Genomic DNA, 22,805 nt, shown 5'->3' with positions numbered 1-22,805 from the left:
TAAAGGGATTATTACTAATTGTACTGAGACCCTTGGTGGCTCCGCCACAATCACATCTTTCTTGCAAACTCCAACGAGTATAGGCCCAAACTGCTCAAATTTCTCAAGACAACCCCTTCAACTCAGGAATTAACCTAAAGAACTTTCTCTGAATTGCCTCCAATGCAAATATATCCCTCCTTAAATAAAGAGACCCAAATGCCATTAAAGTCAAAACAATTTGCCTTTATATAGCGCCCCTAACAGTCAAACGTCCCAAGGCGCTTCACAGGAGTGGCATCAAACAATTTGACTTCGAGCCACAGAAATATTAGGACACGTGACAATAGCTTGGTCAAAGAGGTAGGTTTTACAGAGCCGTTCAATCAATGAGAAATAACCAGAAAGGTGGAGGGGATTAGGGAGGGTGTTCCAAAGCTTAGGGCCTAGGCAACTGAAGGCACGTCCGCCAATTGTGGAAGGATAAAAATTGGGTGTACAAGAGCGCACAGATCTCAGTAGCAGAGAGGTTTTAATAAACAAGGGTGAGAATTTTAAATCGAGGCGTTGCCAGACCGGGAGCCAATGTAGATCAGAGGTCACAGGGGTGATGAGTGACTGGGACTTGCTGCGAGTTAGGATAGTCAAAAGATTGTGGGTTCAAATCTAGGCTGACACTCCAGTGCAGGACTGAGGCATTGCTGCACTGTTGGAGGTGCTGTTAAACTGAGGCCAGGCCCGCTCTCAGATGGATGTAAATGATCCCATGGCACCATTTTGAAGAACGAGGGAGTAATCCGCGGTGTCCTGGTCAATATTTCTCAGTCAAGATCACTTACGGATTATCTTGTAATTATCACATTGCGGTGCGCAAATTGACTGCCGCATTTTCTACAATATAACAGCTCAAAAGCGCTTTTAGACTGTCCCGAGGTAGCGGAAGGCGCTATATAAAATGAAAGTCAAATAAGGCGCCGAGATTGCTAACGGTCTGGTTCCGCCTCATTCAAAGCCGTCAGGGGGAGTGATGGAGTGGGTTGGCAACCGCAGATTGGGGATTCAGTCTGGCCAGTATTACAGGAAAAATGTTTGAGCATATGCTTGATGTCAGACAAGCAGCGTGACAGCTCAGTCAGGAAGGTTCGAGGGGTACTACTGCGTATCGTCAGGGTAAATGTGAGACCGGCACATTTGACTGGGAATTGAATCTGGCGGTGCTGGGCCGGCAGGGGTCCACCTGCATAAAGGCCCACGCACACCAGGGGGCGCAGGAGGTTCGCAAGCGTCTCTGGGATCACGTGGGCCAGGCCAACCAATGACAAAGGGGGATTCCCATTGTGCTCATGGGATTCCATTTACGTAGGGAACCCTCCACAAGCAGAATAGAAATCCTCAAAAATAATTAAACACTGAAGTAAAAGTAAATCAGGTTCAAAAGTTATTACCATGTGAACAAAAAAAACTTTAACCAGGAAAAAAATTGACCTAATTTTAAATGTAAGCAAATGTAAATAGTTATAAAATTTGTTTTTAACAATTATTTAAAGCCTTACGCAGTTGCAAGAAGGCGCAAGGGTTTGGTGGGTATTGGCTGGGCCGTTGTTGGGCGAATCAAAGTTACAGCACGGAAGGAGGCCATTTCAGCCCATCGTGTCCGTGCCGGCCAACAAAAAGCTATCCAGCCTAATCCCACTTCCCAGCTCTTGGTCCGTAGCCCTGCAGGTTCCAGCATCCCAAGTGCACATCCAAGTACTTATTAAATGTGGTTAGGGTTCCTGCCTCTACCATCCTTTCAGGCAGTGAGTTCCAGACCCCCACGACCCTCTGGGCGAAGACATTTCCCCTCAAATCCCCTCTAAACCTTCCCCCAATTACTTTAAATCTGTCTCCCCTGGTTTTTGACCCCTCTTCTATCCACTTTTAGGCCCCTCAATTTTATACACCTCAATAAATGCCCAACCCTGTGCCAGCAGAAGTGAATTTCTAGCGGATGGGCACCATTGCATGTGGAAAGCTGGAACTTGTGGGGCGCTTATGACTCCATACGCACGCTGCCAGCCCTGTGAAATCCTGCAACATGTCGATGAGAACAAGAAGCGGGGGGCGGGGGGAAGGAGGTCCAGCACTCGAGGTAATAATGCTTTGTTATTAAAGGTTAAAGGCAGGTGGCAGCAGCGGTTCAGACTGATGGTTGAATATGGAACACTGACCGTGCTGGGGACCAGAGTCCTGAGTTAGCCCATTAAACTCGGTGAATCGGCTGGGCCTCCATTGCCAGCGGGGCAAGTCCGTGAACAGGAGGAGCGGCCTAATGAGGCCAGGTCCGCAGGAAAGAGAGGAGGAGGGAGGCAGGAAGAAAAAAAAAAATCACATTATTCCAAAACTGGACATTCCCGAAATCTGTTAATGCACCACCGCATATTCGCAATACAACACGATCTAACCCAGAGTTTAACCGGCTCCGGCCCAGTCTCATTTGCTATTCCTGCGACAGCGAATTTCACTTCACCCGGAATAAGCTCGGCTGTTCAAGATCCAAACACCGGAGACCAGAACCTTACGTGGAAGGTCTTTATTAAGTACAGACAAGTATTAAACATTAAAACCACATCCATACATGTACCGAGTTTGACAATCCCTGGCCACTTACTGCCCGGCTCCCCTGGGACCACAGTCCCGCAGTAACGGCCATCAGCATCTTCGAAACCAGATACAAGGGAAAGGAGATTTGGATTGGGGGAAGATTACCCTCTGGGGGTCAGGAAGAGCAAATCTTACAGATTAGAGACTCGTGCATCACTATTCAAACAAAGTTAAACATTTCTGATCCAATAAGGTCAGCGACTGATCAAATCGGCCGGGTGAGCGCCAGCGGAAAGGTCTGAAGAATTAGTAAAATTTCACACGGACCTGCTGAGATCCCGCGTGACCTTGGAGCAGTGAAATAAACCCCGGGCCTAAAATGTTACCTCTCGGGCGCTGGCCCGTTTTCAAAATTTCAGCTTAGAAAACAGTTCCGCGGCCTGGTTGGGTTTTGAGACACTAAACCGGAATCATTCAATGACCGCAAGGTGAGGATTATACCGGCGGCAGTAGTAAAATTAAAACATGGAAGAGTTTTCACAAAGGAGGCCCTTGGAGAAGACCGGACTGAGCAACGACAAACGGACACGGATCAGGAAATTCCGGCTCTCGACTGCTCACTGATCCCAGTTTTCACAGTCTCCCTTTACAGATGAACAAGGCGGGTTGAGGCTAAAAGTGCAGAGGGAAAGAGAAACGCGGAATTCAGTCTCAAGACAGTGACTTCTGACTAGCTGGACTCACCCCGGCCCCGCTCTAATAGTTTGTGTCCCGGACACCCCGCGATAGACCGAGTCACTCAGCAGGACCCGAGATCCTCCCGTTCATGTCGCAACCCGCTGGGAGAAGGGATATAAATCCAGGGTTTGATGGTTACCCGCGCCCACCGTTATTTCAGTCCAGTTTAAACAAGCTTCCCTTTACCCCGTTCTTTGTCAATCTGCTCTAATTGTGCTATTAATGTACAATGAGGAAGAGTGCGGGCCCGTTCATCCCCGACCTCCCAATAACCAGTCAGGGAACGAGACTCCAATCCCCAGGGTCCTGTTGGGAAACAAACGGACGATTCCTGGGTCTCAATGTCCAGAGCCGGGAGCCATTAGTTGGCAGAGTCTCACAGCTCAGACGCTGTCAGTTTACCTCTGGGGTCAGATTCAAATCCAGCCCGGAGTTGGCGAGGCCTCTCCCGGCTCGAAAAATACTTGGGCCTCAAGCCATTTCTCAACAGGCACAGCCCCGCCGTGGGCCCTGGTCAGAGCGGCAGATTCTGATACCAGCTCGGGCACCGCGTTGTTCGGGTCGGGCAGTAAGAGCTGGGCGTGTCCAGAGATGCTCGAACAGGCCAGTGTTTGGGGGATCAACGTTTAAATCGGTTCTCATTTCAAGGTTTATGAAATGAAGACTATGGGCAGAGAGCGCGGAGAAGGCAGTGTGTGGGGGGGGGGGGGGGGGGGGGGGGGGGAGAAGGCGAAGATAGAAGGCCTCCGAGAATGGTCGGGAGAAGAGCCGACTGTAGTACCTGGTGTCTCCTGGCGCCTGGCCCGCTTGCCGCCTCTCGCTTGTGTGCGATGTTCAAACACGTCAATGTATTCTGCCATCGAGATATACTGCCCGAGAGCCGCATCGTTGCACTCCCTTTTCCTGGGGCAAGACAAGTTGAACGGTCTTGGCACGGTGCATCCTCTGGTTGAGTGTGTCTGGAATGACACTAGCGTTAGTGCAGAATCTCAATCTATTCGCCAATCCCAGGATTGATATCAATGCATACAATGTCTTGCACCTTCTCCAAGGCCAATACATCCTTCCCGAGGCGCGTTGCCCAGAACTGAACCAAGTTCTCCAGAGGTGGTCCAAACAGAGCTCTGTACAACCAAGTACTTCCACTGATGGCCTTTACTCGAGGAAGCCCAACATCCCATAGCCTTGTAAAGTTATTTTGTACCTGTCCACTAGTTTAATGATCTGCTCATGTGCCTCAATCTCTACTCCTTCAGTTCCTAGCTGACCACCATTTATAAAAATACTCGGATCCAAGTTCCTCAGGGTCTAAAGTGGATGACCTCACTTCCCTTCATTAAACTCCAGCTGGCCACAGTTTTGCTCGATCAGCGGCCTTTTGAAAATTGCTGCTAACACCTACACTACTAACTGCGCCATCCAACTCGCTCTCGTCAACACACTTGGATATACGGATCTCTATTCCTTCATCCAACTCAATGAAAGTGAAAAGCTGACGCCCCAGTACGGATTCCGTGGGGAACCGCCAGTCACAACCTGCCAATTGGAGTACATGTCCAGTAGCCCTACTGTCTCCTGCCTGCTAACCAATGTCGAATGGCTGCCTCCTTTTCCATGTGCTTTCATTTATGCCAACAGCCTATTTCGTGAAACCGTAAACCAACGCCTTCTGAAGTCCATATAAATAACATCCGTAGAATTACATAGAATCCCCAACACAGGAACAGGCCGCTCGGTCCTACTGCTGTAAGCTACACAAGAGCTTCCTTCCAACCCTAGTTCATCAACTCCATGGGTACAACCTTGTATTCCTTTCTCCCTCGTTAATGTAGCTGCTCCTTAAATGCATCTATACTATTTGCCTCAACTACCCTCGTGGTATCCAGTTCCACATTCTATCAAGTAGTTCTTGAAATCTTAGGGACGATCTTATGATCTAGTTTTGGGTTCTCTACAAGCAGACACATCTGTCTAGTTGTTTCCCCCAAAGCCCCGCATAACTGGAGACTTCCATCAGGTCACCTCAGCCCCAGCCAGCTAGTCTTTCCTGATGGTGCAAGAAATTGCACCGATGAGCCTTCTCCAGTGCCTCATTTTTCAATAGAGATCACGTGTACAGTACAGGAAGTCCTATACAAATTAACCAGAACTTCTGCTCTTCAATTCTTTGCTTCTAGTAAAACCCAGTTTGGTTTGTATGCGCTCTTAAACCGACCGTGCTGTTGCTACTTTTGATTTGAGAATCTGTTGAGAAATTCTCCTCTACTCCATTTCAGTTCTTGTTTACCAAGGATTGTGAACTCATTTACTTACCCAAGATGCACCAACTCCTTTAAATTAATTTCCATTTAAATACATTTAAAACGTGACCAAAAATAGGCAAATCAATTACACTTTACAACGCAAAATGCTGGAAAAACTCAGCAAGTCAGGCAACATCCGTTTCGGGTTTGACCCTTCTTCAAAACGTCAACTCAAATTTCTCTCCACGGATGTTGCCTGACTTGGAGTTTTTCCAGCATTTTCTGTTATTTCGGATTTCCAACATCTGCAGTATTTTGCTATCACACTTTACAACGCTATGCTGGCTCCGTTGTCCAAGTGCTCAGTCAATCTACCACTAATGTCGTGGAGATTTGTCAATCTTCAGCCCCCATTACCATTTAGATTTAAAGCCAATTAATTCTACACAGTTTCCTCATTATTTCGCAAGTCTGCCATTTCCTTATACTCAATTACAGCATGGGCTTCATCTGCTCAGATTATGGCACCAATTAATTATTTACGTTTATATTAGGAAAAAGCGGGTGGTCGTGAGTGACATGCGCCCCCTTGAAAATCGATAAGTGAAAATACGGAAATGGTGGCCATGTTGAATAATGCCAGACATCAACGAAATGTGGACTCAATGAAAGCAAACAGTAATGGCACTAAGTGACCCAATGGCTCCCATCCCAGGGATTTAAAGGGAGCAGATAAGAACATGCCAGATGCGCCAACTATAATGTTCCAAATTGTTCTCGATTCAACAACTATTCCTTTAGTGGGAAAACTGCATGATACTCGCTATTCAAGGAGTGTGAAACCAGGAATTAGAGCAGTTAGCCTAACACCTGTTGTGAAATTACTAGAATCCAAGGATGCAGAGACTAAACATTTGAAAAGTGGCAGCTGATCAGAAAGCCTACATGGATCGGTGAAAGGCAGGTCAAGCCTGACGAAGGTGGAGTCGGAGGAGGGTCTATGGAATTCCAAAAGGCATTCGATAAATTCCTCAAGACTGTTAGCTAAAAGTTCAAGCTCATGGAATTGAAGGCAAATCATTAACCTTGTTAGGAAACTGGATAATTGGCAGGATGTAACTAGCGGTGCCCCACAGGAATGTGTTGGGCCTCAACTATTCACTATTTATTAACTAAATGGGATAGAAAGGCGCATGGGCAAAACTGTGGCAAATGGATTTCAAAGCAAGTGTGAGGTCATCCACTTTTGAATGCAGGATAGATCAGAGTACTTTCCAAATGGTGAAAAGCTAGTAACAGTAGAGGCCTAAAAAAAGGCCTCCCGCCATGTACATAGATCGTTGAAATTTCACAGACAGCTACAGAAAATCAAAAATAGCTAATGAATGCTGGTCTTATATTTCGAGGATTAACCAAGGGGGAAGAGGTAGAAGTTATGCTACTGTTAGACAAAGCCCTGGTTAGACTACACCTGGAGAACTGAGCACAGTTCTGGGCACCACACCCTAAGGATATCAAATCAACTTATTGTTAGTGCACAAGTGCATACAACGAAATATAGGCTTGTGGTTCCCAAGAGTGTACATTTAGATTAAGACATTTAAAAACATTCAGCATACATTTGGCTTGTAATACATGAACATAAGCATAACCATAATAAAGTGCATTGGCAGATGTGCAGGCTTTAGAGTTTATTTGTGGAGTTCAGTAGGATGATAGCCCTAGGAAAGAAGCTGTTCCTAAATCTGGTAGGTACGGGTACGTATATTGGCTTGGCCTTGGAGGGAGTGCAGTGTAGGTTTACTAGAATACCTGACTGCCAAGGGTTAATTACGAGGAGAAATTATACAAACAGGAGTGGTATTAGCTGGCATTTAAGGTTAAGTGGATTTGGTCGAAGTTAGATATTAAAGCGAACTGAAGGTAAAGAGAGAAACTATTACTCCTGGTTGGAGTCTAGGACTAGGGGACATAGCCTATTGGAACCACACCTTTCAGGGGTGAAGTTAGTAAACGCTTCGACATAAAATAGTGTTAGAAGTTTGGAACCTCTAAACGGCAATTAATGCTGGGATCAATTGTTAATTTTAAATCTAAGATGGATAGATCGTTAGCCAAAGGTACTAAGGGATATGGGGCAAAAGCGAGTATATGCAGTTAGGTCAGAGATCAGCCATGATCTCATAGCAGAACAAGTTCGAGGGGCTAAATAGCCTGCTCCTGTTTATGTAGGCATCAGGGCTTTTAATGAGAAACGGCTCAAGGTATCTTGGGATTCCTCTCAGCGTTAAATGGATGGTGAAATGTTACCGTGGTTCTCGGTATTCACTCACCGAGGGCGGGTACTTGCGGAGATCCTTGATGAAGTGCGACAGTTTGTACTCTGGGTCTGATCCGGACTCCCGGTGACCTTCGGCTGGCCTGTTTGTGTGGAGCTGTATATTGATCGGCCTGGTGAGCGGGATGGAATTCCTCATGTTCTGACCTGAGGAGATCACAAGATTGAAGGCTGCATCGGATAGCTCAGTCCGCTTAAAGACCCAACACGCATTTGCCATTTCCACACTACCGATAGGTACTTAACAGACACTGCTCCATCCAAATTCCCTCCGGTTTTTCCCCCACACAAGCACCTCTTTACCCGGTCCCAGCTTTAGCTACAAATTTGCCATTTTTACATTGAATTGATGAATCCAATGTCTTCCTGTAGATTAACTCAAGATGGGAAAGGCATCAGGCCTTCCCCAGTCTGCCCACAAGACCCGATGCTCACCTTTGACCCTCAGCCTGACTAGCAAGTGCCCACTGTATCCTTCACCCAAGATTCTGCTAAGAAACAAACTGAACACTAATGAGATATCATGGATGATTAAAGCCACAAGGGAAAAATGAGGGTAAGGAAAGAGGCATACATTACGTGGACAGCAAGGGGAGAGCATAAGGGAGAATACGACGAGATTAGGAGAGAAGTCAACAATTAGGAAGGCAAAGAGGAACTATGAAATTAAATCAAGGAACATGTAAAATATTTTAGACAAGCTAAAAAAGGGGAAGTCGGAATGGGAATAGGGCCACTAAGATGGACAGGATCATACCACAGGCCGTGATAGAGAGATGGCAGAAATTAAATAATTACTTGGCTTCTATATTTACCAGGGAGATAGAACAGGTGGACATGACGCTGGAAGGCAAAATTAGAAATCTGCATTGAGATATTAAATAAACTAAATCAAACTAAGAAAAAACCTGGTTCAGATGGGTTACATCTGCACATTTTAAAATAATCTAGGGAAGAGATAGGCTCATACTACATATATTTAGTAATTCGTTAAAAATGGTGGTGCCAGAGGACTGGTGGTTAGCGAATATACCTATATTTAAGGAGATAGAACATGTCCAGGGAACTATAGACCAGTCAGCTTAAACGGTGGTAGGAAATATAAATGGAATACCGACTAAAGGAGAAAACAGAAAATCTAGAAACGCCAAAAAAGGAATAACCAACATTGATTTCAAAAGGGAAAGCTTGTTTGTTCAACCTCTGAATTTTTTTGAAGAGGCACCAGGGAGAGCAGACAAGGGTGATGCAGTAGGTGTAATTTATCTAGATTTGCAAACGGCCTTCAAATAAGGTACTACAAGAGACTGATGAACAAAGTCAGAGAATGCAGAGTCAGGGGACAAGTAGCAAAATGGATAACTAGCTGGCTTGAGGAAAGGATGGACAGGCTGGGTCTCCTTTCTCTTGAAAAAGGGACAGCTGAGAGGTCTTTAAAATTATGAAAGGTTTGCTAGTGTAGCTAGAGTGTTTCCACTTGTGGGGAAAGAGCATAATTAACTAGAGGCCATCAATAGAAGATAGCCACCAAGAAATCAAATAGGGAATTCAGGAGAAACTTCTTCACTCAGTGGTGAGAATGTGGAACTCACTACCACAGGGAGTGGTTGAAGCAAATAGTATGGATGTACTTAAGGGAGAAGGGAGTAGAGGGCTACAGATGGCGTTAGATGACGAAAGACAGGGGGAGGCTCGAGTGGAGCATAAATGCCAGCATGGACTGGTTGGGCCGAATAGCCTGTTTGCACCACAGCCTATAATGTAATCTCTGAACCTTTTAGTCAACCTATAGTTTGTCTGTGGAATCTTCGATGCATATTGGAAATCTGGGTGTCTCTCCTCATGGATCTCCCTGCTTCCCACTTGGGATATCACTTCTCCAGTCACCCCCAAAATTTAAAAGTTGCGGGATTTTCACTTTCTGAACCCTTATTAACGGAAAGTCCACAGCAGGAGCTGAAGAGGTTGCTGTAGTGCAAGTGAAGGCGAACAGCAAGAAACATTCTATAAAACTGGATACATCAGCAGAGCAAGGGAACCATTTCAGAATTAACAGGAGGGCGTTTGAAGTGACGCAGCTCAGAAGGGCACAAGGTCAATATTCAAGTTCTCCTAGAACTTGAGAAACGGTCCACCTATGCAGTGCTGATTAAGGCCCAGGGCAGTCTCACGCCTTGGGGCAGAGTTGCTGGACTCTGGCAGAGCATCAACGACAGCAATTCACTGGCCATCATCCATCTCGGAAGAGGGAAACACGAGGGACACCACTTGACATGTCAGCAGCTCTACATTGGAATATGGCAATGATCAGGCTCAGAGATGTGCCCGCTCCTTCATAGAACTGCCTCACAAACACAACCACTTGGGCAAGATCCTGGAGGCCATTGATAGTGGGAGCCCCCACCCAATGTTTTCTCGTGGACGATCATTTATCCTAATAGATTTACCGTGATCCGATGGTCCAAGTGTACTGCATGCCACTAGCCAGAAGATGGACCTGGATTAATCATATTCTGTATTCCTGACAAAGATCCTAAACAAATGTGGCACTGGACGCGACCCAACAGGGATGCAGCTGAAGTGAACTTGAAAGGATGAGCTGGAGTTAAAAGCCCAAGACAGAATGGAGCGGTGTCGTTTGGCTACTGCCTTATGTATCGGCACAGGAAGAATGATCCAGGGCCCCAGAAGGAATTGAGGCCATTCTGAAGTCACTCAGTGCCAGTGAAAGCATTCAGCGCTATCCATCCCCGGGATGCTCAGTAGGGATGTGGTGCCACGCCATCCTGCTGGGAAGAAACAACAGATACAGACGACTGGTGACTCCAAACTCAGCAGATTAAAGAAGCCGATCTTCAAACGGACCCAATTATTAGCCTCTGCCGCTGTGTTAAACACTGACCATCAGCCTCTGATCAACTAACTGATGGAATTGGCTAATGGTCCGGGATTCTTTCCCTTGTAGAACAGACTTTCAGATGAAACTGCTGACAGTGACAATCATGAAAAATGAGCTTTTAGAATGGACAATGTTGGGAATCAAATTGAACTCAACTCTAGATGATCATCGCAGGTAGAGCTCCAGTTGGAGAAACATAATCTGAATTACTTACAAGGCAATACAACCTACGCGCCAGCCTTCTCCCCATAGTTCAGTGGGTTACAAATAGCCTGTGGACTATCTAATGCTAATTCGTGAGGATGGCTTTAATGAACCTTGCATTTCATCTCTCCAACACTGGCTATAGACACCTCCCTCCAAAAAGGTACACGTGGAATCTCTTCCAAATCAGCCACGTGCAGTCAACTAGCTTACTTGTGCCAGCAATCGCGAGATGCATCATTGCTTCGTTTTGCCGCCTGTGCTCTGCCGTCTCCCTTTGTAATCGAGAGATTGTTGACATTTCCCGCTCCTCCGAGCTCATTGGCCTCCAGTATACATGGCTCCTGGATCGCCTAGGGGGTAAAGGGAAGCACAGATGTGCTTAGTTCACCCAGAAAAGCGGAGTTGGCAGTTAGTTCACGCAGTCTGGCCAACACTACAAATTAGACAGTCTATTCTTCATGAACTTGATTCGCACCAACAATTCAAGCTCTCCAGAGAAAGAAAGCAAGTTTATTTTAAGACCTGTTATATAGCTCATCACGTCCCAAAACGCTTTAGAACTTGGAAGTGTAGTCACTGTTGTAATGTAGGAACCGTGCCAGCCAATCTGAACACAAGCTCCCACAAATAGACTAGATAATGTTTAATCTGATACTTTGTTTAACTTGTCCCATTACCACCTCCTTTTGCCTTGAATATCTGAACATCTCCTGCCTTGTATCCCATCACAGACCTTCCCTTTTGTTTTCATCCCCGCCCCCACTTTCCCAGCCCCTGCAGTTGCTTAAAAATCTGTTCCATTTCCTGCTTTTTTCCAGTGCTGACGGAAGGTCATCGACATGAAACGTTAAATCTGTTTCTCAGATGCTACCTGACCTCCAGCATGGTTTTTATTTTAGATTTCCAGGATCTGCAGTATTTTTAGATAATCTGTTTCACTGACGTTGGATGGATGGAATATTGGCCAGCACACCGCTGATAACTCCTGCTGTTTTAGTGCCATGGGAGATTTTGCGTCCATCTGAGAACAGACAGGGCCTGGGTTTAATGTCTCATCTGAAAGGCGAGCACCAGCAACAGTGCAGCACTCCCTCAGTACTGCACTGGAGTGTCAGCCTAGATTATTGTACAGGTTTTTGCAGTGAGACTTGAAACCACAACCTCCTCACTCAGGCGAGGGTGCTCCAACTGAGCAGCAGCTGTCTCTTCCCTGCCTCTCCCACAAAAGTGGCGAATTCCTAAAAAAAACCAGGTTCAATTTGCACCCCAACCCCAGTAATTTACAAGGTGAGCAGGAATTGGGACAGGTGCCAGGACCTGAACTATAGGGGGCTTCACTGGAGTCATGAGTCAGCTGGTGATCATCCTCTAGCCAGGTCTCGGGCTGTTTAAGTTCAGGGTTATTCGGAGGGAAAATGTCCTCCAGCATCAAGTGAAGGCTCAAACCTTCGGGGTGAGCGAGACCAGCTCGGAGTCCTGTAGACTTCCTTAGCACAGGTCACCCATTAGCGGGGCTGCGATAGCTAATCTGGCTCTGAACTTCAAAAATCACCAGGTCTGCAATGGTCACTTCTATTCCCAGTCCTACTTCCCCTCGGCCCCAGAGTCACTGGAGGGTCGCTAGTTCCTGGTTAGATAATTGAACTGCGCGGGTTTGAGCCTCACGCACGGACAACAGACAGGGAGCCAACGCCTCAGATTTACGAGACCAGAGGTGACACTGCACTGGAGCCATTCCCCATCCCCACCTCTTATTCTAAATGGATAGTGGGGACACCTGATGGTCCAACACTCCGCTGAAGCGGTAGAAATCAGGTCCAGACTAAGGAATTAAGCTTCGATCGGTTTTAATTATTAAGTGGTGCGTTTAACCCAGGGAATCACTGCAAGAAGCAGCGTGAATTTAGAATTCACAGGTCTCAAAAGGCGATATCCGGACACTGACTTTTGGGCGGCATGACTTCACTTAACTAATCCTGATGAATCCGAGGCAAATCCGAAACTCGAGGTTTGATTTGACAGGAGAGCAGTTAGCACGGGTGACAACAGCAGATAGAGGCTCAATGTGGTGAATCGGGATTGATGGAAATCACAATCGGAAGTTTACGGTACAGAAGGATGCCATTCGTCCCATCATGTAATGTCGAAATAGCCATCTAGTCTAATCCCACTTTCCATCTTTTGGTTCGTTTCGTTACAGGTTACTACACTGTGCATATCCAAGTACTATGTAATGCGATGAGGGTCTCTACCACTCTCAGGTAGCGAGTTCCAGGCCCCCCACCCCACCACCCTCGGTGAACATTTCGAAACACCTCTAAAGACGACTTTCAATCTGTTCTAGTTATTGACCTCCAACTGAAATAGATCCGTCCTATCCACTATCTAGACCCCAGTTTAGACACCTCAATTAAAACCACCCCAGCCCATCCAATCATTCCTCATTGCTAAAGTTCTCCAGTCCTGTCAACATCCTGGTAAATCCCCTTGTACTTTTAGTGCAATCACATTTCCTTTAATGGCGACCCCAAAGCTGTATGCAGGGCTCTAGCCCAACTATTAGCAAGGGATACAAGGCAATCTTTCCCTGGCCCCCATCAGACCCGCGACCGTGAGAAAGAACAGTTGCAACAGGAGCTATGCATTTATCCCACTGATTCGGATTCTCGGTTAAAAGGCACCGCCCTAAAAAGTCAAGTCATTGGGGAAGCTGGACACTGAAGGAACAAGCCCAGTTCGGACCGACGTGTGTACGCAACTTAATTGAGAACTGTGGGAGTTCGAAGCAGAGTCAGCTTGGGTCTCCGGGGGACCACCACGTGACCTCGAGCACCTCCCGATTGTTGGGCTGCAGCAAGCCTGCCGGAAGAGAAGGCGATTCATTGAACATCCAATTATCTTTATCAGAGGGAGACCATCTTCAGGCTGAAATAAGGAAGCGTTATATGGAACCAAGTGAAACCTGTTGGTTATTAATACCACATTGTTAGTCCTGACTGTGGGAGTTACTACCTGGTGAATCGGCCACTGTTCTGGAAAGGAACTCGAGCTTAAATTTACCGGACAATTTGCTGGTGAAGTCTAGATATGAGCAACTGGCGGTGGGAGAAATTACGACCAAGACCAGCCAGTTCTCAAAGGAGACCAAATTGGGCAGGTGGGAGAAGCCAGCCGATTTCTGGCCACAGTTTAAAGAGGCTCAATGAACCGCAGCCCCGGCTCCCGGGATGTAACCAGGCTGAATTAACAAGGCGAGTCTTCAAACAGCATTCGAGCTGACTGTTCCACTTGCAGCCAGTGAACTGTGAAGTGAGGAGCCGCCAGAGCAAGGCCGACAGTCACGATATCCAGAGAGTAGTGAGAGTCTGCGCCTGTTCTTTCGGCGTGCAATCCATGCACTTTTATCCCCTGCAAGCATTTATCCAGTTCCCTTAAGGCTACTGTTCATCGGCATCCACCATCCCAGCAGGCAGTGCATTCCAAAGACTAACCACTCGTAAAGTTTCTCATGTCGCCTTTGGTTCTTTTGCCAATCACCTTAAATCTGTGCCCTCGTGAGCTACCCTTCAGCCATTGTAAGAAGTTTTCTAAACCCTTTGATTTTAAACACTATTAAACAGCCGATTAGCCTCCTCGGCTCCAAGGAGAACCGCCCCAGCTTCGCTATCCACGTAACTGCAATTACTCATCCCTGGAACCATTCTGGTAAATCTCGTCTGTACATAAGAACATAAGAAATAAGAGCAGGAGTAGGCCAATCAGCCCCACGAGCCTGCTCCGCCATTCAATAAGATCATGGCTGATCTGATCCTAACCACCAATCCACTATCACAGGGCCATCTACTGAATCAAACAGAATGAGACACGAAATAGGAGCAGGATCAGGCTACATGGCCCCTGGGCCAGCTCCACTACCCACAGGGCCATGACCGATCCGAACCTAGACTCATGTCCAAATTCCTGCCCGCTCCCCATAACCCTTAATTCTCTTTACTTCTAGGGAACTCTGGTTTTAATTTATGTAATGTAGCTTCTACAGCTTTTTGGGGCAGCATATTCTATGGACCTACCACCCTCTGAGTGAAGTAGTTCCTCCTCATCTCAGTTTTGAAAGGGCAGCCCCTTATTCTAAGACTATGCCCCCTAGTTCTAGTTTCACCCATCGGGAACATCTTCCTTGCATCCACCCGATCCAACCCCTTCACAATCATATGTTTCAATAAGATCGCCTCATTCTTCTGAACTCCAATGAGTAGAGTCCCAATCTACTCAACCTCTCATATGTCCATCCCCGGGATTAACCGAGTGAACCTTCTTTGTACTGACTCGAGAGCAAGAATGTCCTTTCTTAAGTATGGACACCAAAACTGTATGCAGTATTCCAGGTGCAGTCTCACCAATACCTTGTACAACTCAAGCAATACCTCCCTATTTTTATATTCTATCCCCCTAGCAATGAAAGCCAACATTCCATTGGCCGCCTTAATCACTTGCTGCACCTGCATACTAACCTTTTGAGTTTCCTGCACCAGGACCCCCAGATCCCTTTGTACTTCAGTACTTTCAGTTTCTTGCCATTAAGATAATAACTTGCTCTACGATTTTTCCTGCCAAAGTGCATAACCTCACACTTTCCAGTATTGTATTCCATCTGCCAAATCTCTGCCCACTTAGCTTGTCGATGTCCCCTTGCAGGTTTTTTATGTCCTCCTCACTCACTACTTTCCCTCCCATCTTAGTATCATCTGCAAACATTGATGACAATCGTCCCCTCCTCCAAATCGTTAATAGATTGTAAAGAGTTGGGGACCCAGCACTGACCCCTGTGGAACACCACTAGTTACTGATTGCCAGTCTGAGAATGAACCATTTATCCCAACTCTGCCTTCTGTTAGATAGCCAATCCTCTATCCATGCCAGAATATTACCCCCAATCCTGTGATTTTTTATCTTAAGCAATAATATTGTGTGGCACCTTGTCAAATGCCTTTTGGAAGTCTAAATACACTACGTCCACTGGTTGCCCTTTATCCACCCTATACGTTACTTCCTCAAAGAACTCCAGCAAATTTGTCAAACATGACTTCCCCTTCATAAAACCATGCTGACTTTGTCCTATTAAATTATCCAAATGTCCTGTTACTGTCTCCTTAATAATGGACTGCAAAACTTTACCTACCACAGATGTTAGGCTAACTGGTCTATAGTTTCCAGCCTTCTGTCTACTGCCCTTTTTAAATAAGGGTGTTACATTTACAGTTTTCCAGTCTGCCGGGACCTTTGCCGAGTCCAAGGAGTTTTGGAAAATTACCAATGCATCCACAATCCCTACCGCCACTTCCCTCAAGACCCTAGGATGTAAGCCATCAGGTCCAGGTGATTTATCCGCCTTGAGTCCCATTATTTTACCGAGTACCACTTCCTTAGTGATTTTGATCGTGTTTAGCTCCTCCCCCCCTTTAGCCCCCCTGTTTGTCCAGTGTTGGGATATTTAGTGTCTTCTACTGTAAAGACTGATACAAAATATTCATAGTGTTTTTGCCATCTCCATATTTCCCACCATTAATTTCTCAGTCTCATCCTCTAAGGGATGAACATTTACTTTAGCCACCCTTTCTTTTTATATAACTAAAAACTCTTCCTATCTGTTTTTATATTTTTTGCTAATTTACTTTCATAATCTATCTTCCATTTCTTAATCTTTGTTATTTTTTGCTGTCTTTTAAAGTTTCCCCAATCCTCCCACTAGATTTGGCTACATTATATGCCCTTGTTTTTTGTCAAATACTATCCTTAATTTCTTTACTTAGCCACGGATGGCTGTCTTTTCTTTTACACCCTTTCCTTAGTGGAATATATATTTTTTGGAAGTTGTTTAATAACTCCTTAAATGTACACTACTGATCATGTATCGTCTTACCCTTTAATCTATTTTCCCAATCCACTCTACTCAATTCCGCTCTCATACCTGCATAGTCTCCTTTATTCAAGCTTAGCACGCTTGTTTGAGATCCAACCTTCTCACCCTCTAATTGAATATGGAATTCAACCATGTTATGGTCACTCATTCCAAGGGGATCCTTTACTAGGACATTTTTAATTAATCCTGTCTCATTACACAGGACCAGATCTAAGGTTGCTTGCCCCCTGGTCGGTTCAGTTACATACTGCTCAAGAAACCCATCCCTAATACACTCAATGAACTCATCCTCAAGGCAGCCCTGCCCAATTTGATTTGTCCAATTAATAGGAGTTAAAATCCCCCATAATTATAGATGTTCCCTTATTACAACCCTCAACTATTTCCTGATTGATACTCCATCCAACAGAGTTGCCATTGTTCGGAGGCCTATAGACTACACCCACTAGTGCTTTTCCCCCCTTATTATTCCTTACCTCCACCCAAACTGTTTCATTATCCAGATCTTTTGACCCAATATCATTTCTCTATTAGTGATTATTTCCTTTATTAACAGCCACCCCACCTCCTTCCTGCCTGTCCTTCCTTCCTCTCAAATACTTGCATATCCTTCCTAAAATATGACCAGAACTGGATGCAATACCCCCGTTGTGGCCTAACTAGCACTTTATAAATGTTGAGCATAACTTCTTCATTTTTGTACTGAATACCTCTATTAAGCCCAAGATCTCATATGTCCTGCCACCTTCAGGGACCTATGCACATTAACTCCCAGGTCACTCTGTCCCTGCACTCTTGCGCCCTAGTGTATATTGCTGCTCCTTGTTCCTTCTGCCAAAATGCATCACCTCACTTAAATTCCATCTGCCACTTGCCTGTCTATTCTGCTAGCCCTTATCTCTTGTTGCAGTCGATTGGTTTCATCCTCATGGTTTGTCATGTCTGACATCAAGTCTTGCAACTCCAATTTACCCGGGCCAGATCCTAATCAATTCACTAAAAATAGCCCTCCATAACTAGACTAAATCTTACCATACTATGATAAATATTCGAGATGCTCTCCAAATGTTACATTCACCAATTGATCGAGTTAGTTCCAGGACTACATCCAGCAATGCCTCTTCCTCTTTGGCTAATAAACCTACTGATCAATAAATTTCTCTTGAGCACATCCGAATTCCCTCCTTGAAAAATCACAGCCCCATTCCATAGAGGGAGTTAATGTCTCCCATTATCACTACTATCGTTCATGCATCTCTAGTTTTTGAAAAAATCTGCCCATGTATCTCCTTCACTATTTAATGGCCTATAAAATACCCCAAGTAGCCCAATATCTCCACACTTTCTCAACTACAAATCAAAGATTCTGCCTTTGATCCTCAAGGACATTTAGAATATTTCCCTCGATCAAAACCGCTACCCCCTCGTGCTTGGTCCCCTCCCCTGAAGACTTTGGAACCACCATATGAAGCATCCAATCCTCACATTGAGCCAGTTCTCGTTAGTGCCACATCATATTCGAGGTTTTTTGCGCCTGCAGCTCACCAACCTGTGCACACATGCACTCCAAATCGAACTTTATTTTCTATGATCCCACCCAATTCTGTATTTCTAACTGGAACTCAGTAGTGTACATCTTATTTCTACTCTAAATACTACATATTGGTGCCCAACCATACTGCCAAATTAGTTTAAACCTTCCCAACATTGACTAACTTGCCCAGAAGTATTGGTCCCAGCTTTGTTCTGGTGCAAGCCGGCCTTCTTGAACAGGTCCCTCCCGCTACAGAACTGCTCCCAATGTCCCAGGGATCTGAAGCCCTCCCTCCTGCACCATGTCTCTAGCCATTCATTCACCTCCCATTTCTGCTCATTAGGACGTGGCACTGGGAATAATCCAGAGATTACTACCTTGGAGGGTCTGCTTTTTAAATTAATGCTGTGTTACATTTCTGGCAGCAACAATCCCCCTAAAATCTATGTTAAAACTAGTTCGAACCCCAATTCAACGAAGCTAATCACCAATCCTTCGGTAGTCACCGGTCGGAGGAGAGGGAGCACAGACAAGCCGGATCGTATCAGGCAGGGTCTTCAGAGATCCTGGATAATTCCTGGAAACCCGAACTCATTCCTCACATTGAGCCTGGTCTTCACGGCCAACGGGGAGACTGAATGGTGACACAGCCAATCTAAAGGACTCCGCCACTGGAGGTTGAGGGAGACTCGGCATTACTTACCCCAGAGGCTGGGCCGGACCCTCAGCAGCGGACAGTCGGCCATCGGTGGACCGTCTCCTGGCCGCCAGCGAATTTACCGTGTTCGGGGGACTGGTGGGGATTCCAGCGCTCGACGCTTCGCCCTCTGCAGAGACAGGAGGAGAGAGAGAGAGAGAGAGAGAGAGAGAGGCAGGAGTTTAGGAGGTGGGGGCGGTCAGAGCTCTTAAACTGTGATACTGAGGCCAAGCCGGTATTCTAAGCAGTCTACAGCCATTTTCACAAACTCCAGGATCAGAGTCTGGAATTGAGCCCTCGATCCCACAAGAGACACTCCCCGGAGTAGGAATTCGCAGCCCTTCCTTGTACAGAGGGTGAGCGGTTAATAAAGGAACGGGGTAAATCTTCGGCCCCCAAGCCTTGAAAATCACTCGCTCGGGTTCGCTTGATTTTAGGAGCATATATACAAGCACCAAACAGACCCATTCCTAACTCGTTATTAGATTTAAACGGCGGGCGCTCACGGGGCATCGCAGGTTGTCGTCACAAAAGCAGAAGTTGCGCTGTAAGAGGATTCTACGATAGACACATCCTGCATCACAAGCCTTGAAAGGGATCCCAGCCCAGCGTTAGAGAGACAATAACCCGAGTCAGAACAGTTCTTCATTCTCTCCCAAGCCACTTCAGCAAAGGATGACATTTCATTCTAACCCAGCCGGTTATAATCCTCCGGGAACTTCCAGCCCAGAGACTGCGGCAGGCAGTGGGTTAGGTCCCAGTGAGAAGTTGAACACTCTCCGGGCTCGGTCTGTTCACGGCAGTAATTTGAACCCAGCCTGGCCTCGGGGGTTGTGAGCCCAGACTCCCGAGAGCCTGGATTGGAAAGATCACTCGAGTGGCCCACGTGGCTAGCCGGGTCGGACGGGTAGGTCACCGAGACAAAGTTTGAAAAGTAAACTTCACATCGAAAGTGTCTAACCCGGCAGTACCAGGTTCGGTGCAAAAAGTGAAACATTATTCGGAGAGATGACAGTACACAGGGCGGTAGAATTTGGGAACTCATCCGCAAACAATTGATAGCTCAAATGTTAAATTTAACTCAGGTGTGTTAATCAAAAGGTATTCGGGGCAAAGGCGGGAATGAGTTAGGTCACAGGTCAGCCATGATCTCATTGAACGGCAGAATATTGCTCGAGGGGCTAAATTGCCTCCTCCTCTTCCTGTTGTCCTATAGCATCGGTTCTGGTCAAAGTTCAGATTTTCTTCTGAAATAAAGACTTGCATCAGTATAGCGCCTCTTCGACCGCCAAGCGTCTCAAAGCACTTTACAGCCAAAGCAGTACTTTTGAAGTGGAGTCACTGTCGTAGTGTGGGAAACGCAGCAGCCAATTTGCACACAGCAAGCTCGCACAATGATAGTGCCCAAATAATCTGCTTTAGTGATACTGATTGAGGATAAATATTGGCCAGGACATCAGGGAGAACTCCCTGCTCTTCAACCACTGTTAGAATCTTAAATCTCCAAGAGCAGACAGGGCCTCGGTTCAACATCTCACCCTCCAGCCAATGCAGCACTCAGTCCTGCGCTGGAGTCTCAGCCTAGACTTTATGCTCAAGTGTCTGTAACGGGAATTAACCCATAACCTTCAGGTGTGGGCGGTACCAACAGAACCACAGCTCGACACAAGTTGATCAGTAAAGTGGGCATTAAACTCCGCTCATCATGACCGAGTTGCAGATGGACCTGGTTTAATTTGTTTTCTAATTCCTTTGACCCAGTTTGATTACAAATTAAATGTTACAATACCTTGATATTTGCAAAGTATTTTCCAAATTTAACAAACCGTTAAGGCCCAGCAAGTGAACTAGTGCCCCGTCACAGCTCTTGAGAACAAGGGCCCCTCCAACACTCAACTGGCAAGGTAAAAATTCTACTCACATCTAGTTCCTCTCTACAAACCCAGAGTAAGATTAGAGACAGTGGAAAGATGTGGGGCAAGCCATTAGATCTGGACTGAGATTAATCTCCACGCTCACCTCACAACTTAAGTGACTACACTTAATGTCTTATTGGGCACATCGAGGTCATGAAAGACGCTACATGAATGAAAGTTTAAGATTCTTAACACCATTAAAAAAGAGATCATTCTAATAGTCAGGAGACATTAAACATCCAGGACACCGAGTGAACCTTCCCCAGACTCGGCCGCTAAACCAGGGATCTCCCAAACATCTGGATTTCAGAGACCGAGTGAGTAGAAAGAAAAAGCAACTTACCGGAATCGCAGAGTTCTTCCCGTTCAATCAGAGGGCTCACCACAGCCTTTGGAACGCCACATCTCCAAGGTATACAAGGTAAATTGATTTTGGCACCACTCGCCATATCTGCTAGTTTTACACCGAATGACATTGAATCTGATCTGCATCAGAAGGAGACAATTAGCTCAGTTAGGAATGGCCATTAACATATCTTGAAGACACGGTAATGTGGCAGCAAATAGAGGAAAAAGAGTGAAGGAGGTTCAGAAATGATGGCGGAGCAGGCTCGAGGGGCCAAGTGGCCTATTTATGTTCTTCTGATTGCAGCGCTGTACTCCCGGCCGAGTAGTTTACAAAAGAGGCTTAGCCGAGACCAGGAGACCGCCCCAAGACCTGGAAAACCAGCGGCTTATAAATAATTAAATAAGAGATTACAGCAACTATCTCAAACATCATCAGCACAGAAACTGCTCCAACTTCAACCCGAAACTTTTTGGTTCCCAACTAAAGACAGAAGGAAAACAAACAGAGCAGGGAGAGAGAAACAATCGCCCGCTCACTAAAACTTGCTCTGCTGTAACTCCAGAAACTACTTCCAGAGAATATCAGGTCAAACCTCGCTAAGCGTCTCTCACCTCTGTGTTTACCTCTCTTCAGCCCACAGCTCTGCTTTATACGGGACTCTAACCGTGCGTTGACCAATCAAACCTCAGCTTTAATCAAATCCTTGTGATCAGTGACGTCAGCATTTTTCTCGTCCAATGGGTGTCCTCTTTTTTTTATAAACCCAAAAATAAACCCTTAAACAAATAAACCCTTTAAATAACCCGATTAATCAAATAAAAATTTGGCCTCTTAGGTCGATTACGCACTCCAGCCCCCGCGGCGCCCACCGGTCACGAAAGAGCTCGAGCTCGCCGGCGGACACCGCAGCATCTTGTCAGGTCGCATGGGATTGAGTGGAAAAGGCGCTGCGAATCTAAACCGATCCTCAGTCATTGGGTCTTTTTGATGGACCAATAAGGGTGAGACTGGGTTGCCCCCACAGTTATCAGACAACAATCATCGCAACAAGTGCCCGTTGGGAAGCTAGCCGCAGATTTAGTAACTTTTCGGTCCTTCGGGACGGGAAGTATGCGGTGTGCTTCCTGCAAGAAACCCACACCGTTCCGGGAGACGAGGCCACGTGGCTCCTGGAGTGGCAAGGAGGGGTCAGCATGAGTCACCTCTCCAGTGTTTCCAGCGGGGTGGCTATCTTGCTGGCCCCGCATTTTCAGCCGGAGATCTTGGGGGTCAAGGAGCTCGTGCCGGGCCGCTTGCTCCAGGTCACTGTTCGCCTGGGGGGCGTGCCGTTCCATCTAGTGAACGTGTACGCCCCTCAGGCTGGTGCGCAGCAAGCGCGCTTCTTTGAAGAAGTGTCCACTCT

General features: G+C 46.3%; 1 protein-coding gene and 1 pseudogene across 1 annotated transcript; both read right to left on the bottom strand.

Annotated features, from left to right (window-relative positions):
- Positions 1-2,677, bottom strand: part of LOC147119605 (uncharacterized) — a 183,995-nt pseudogene extending 181,318 nt beyond the window's left edge.
- Positions 2,537-22,011, bottom strand: LOC147119604 (targeting protein for Xklp2-like). Its single transcript, XM_085985168.1, has 7 exons — positions 21,996-22,011; positions 21,398-21,540; positions 19,145-19,268; positions 11,198-11,337; positions 7,877-8,028; positions 4,082-4,259; positions 2,537-3,234 (listed from the first exon to the last, which is right to left on the bottom strand). The coding sequence occupies exons 2-7, from the start codon at positions 21,528-21,530 to the stop codon at positions 3,209-3,211; spliced, it is 753 nt and encodes a 250-aa protein (XP_085841294.1). The 5' UTR covers positions 21,531-21,540; positions 21,996-22,011; the 3' UTR covers positions 2,537-3,208.
- Between the last annotated feature and the right edge of the window lie 794 nt (positions 22,012-22,805).

The sequence above is a fragment of the Somniosus microcephalus genome, chromosome 4, assembly GCF_052327205.1.
Source record: "Somniosus microcephalus isolate GS21.2 chromosome 4, FLI_Smic_1.0, whole genome shotgun sequence".
Lineage (NCBI taxonomy): Eukaryota > Metazoa > Chordata > Chondrichthyes > Squaliformes > Somniosidae > Somniosus > Somniosus microcephalus.
Note: the sequence above shows the minus strand (reverse complement) of the source record. Positions and strands in the feature narration are given on the sequence as shown.

What these genes read in the sequence shown, in the direction of transcription:
- LOC147119604 (XM_085985168.1), bottom strand. Translation starts at nt 21,530, where the DNA reads ATGTCATTCGGTGTAAAACTAGCAGATATGGCGAGTGGTGCCAAAATC. An exon ending in GGAAGAACTCTGCGATTCCG is followed by an intron (nt 19,269 to 21,397) that starts GTAAGTTGCTTT and finishes CTGTCTCTGCAG; the next exon opens with AGGGCGAAGCGTCGAGCGCT. An exon ending in GGTCCGGCCCAGCCTCTGGG is followed by an intron (nt 11,338 to 19,144) that starts GTAAGTAATGCC and finishes TTTACCCCCTAG; the next exon opens with GCGATCCAGGAGCCATGTAT.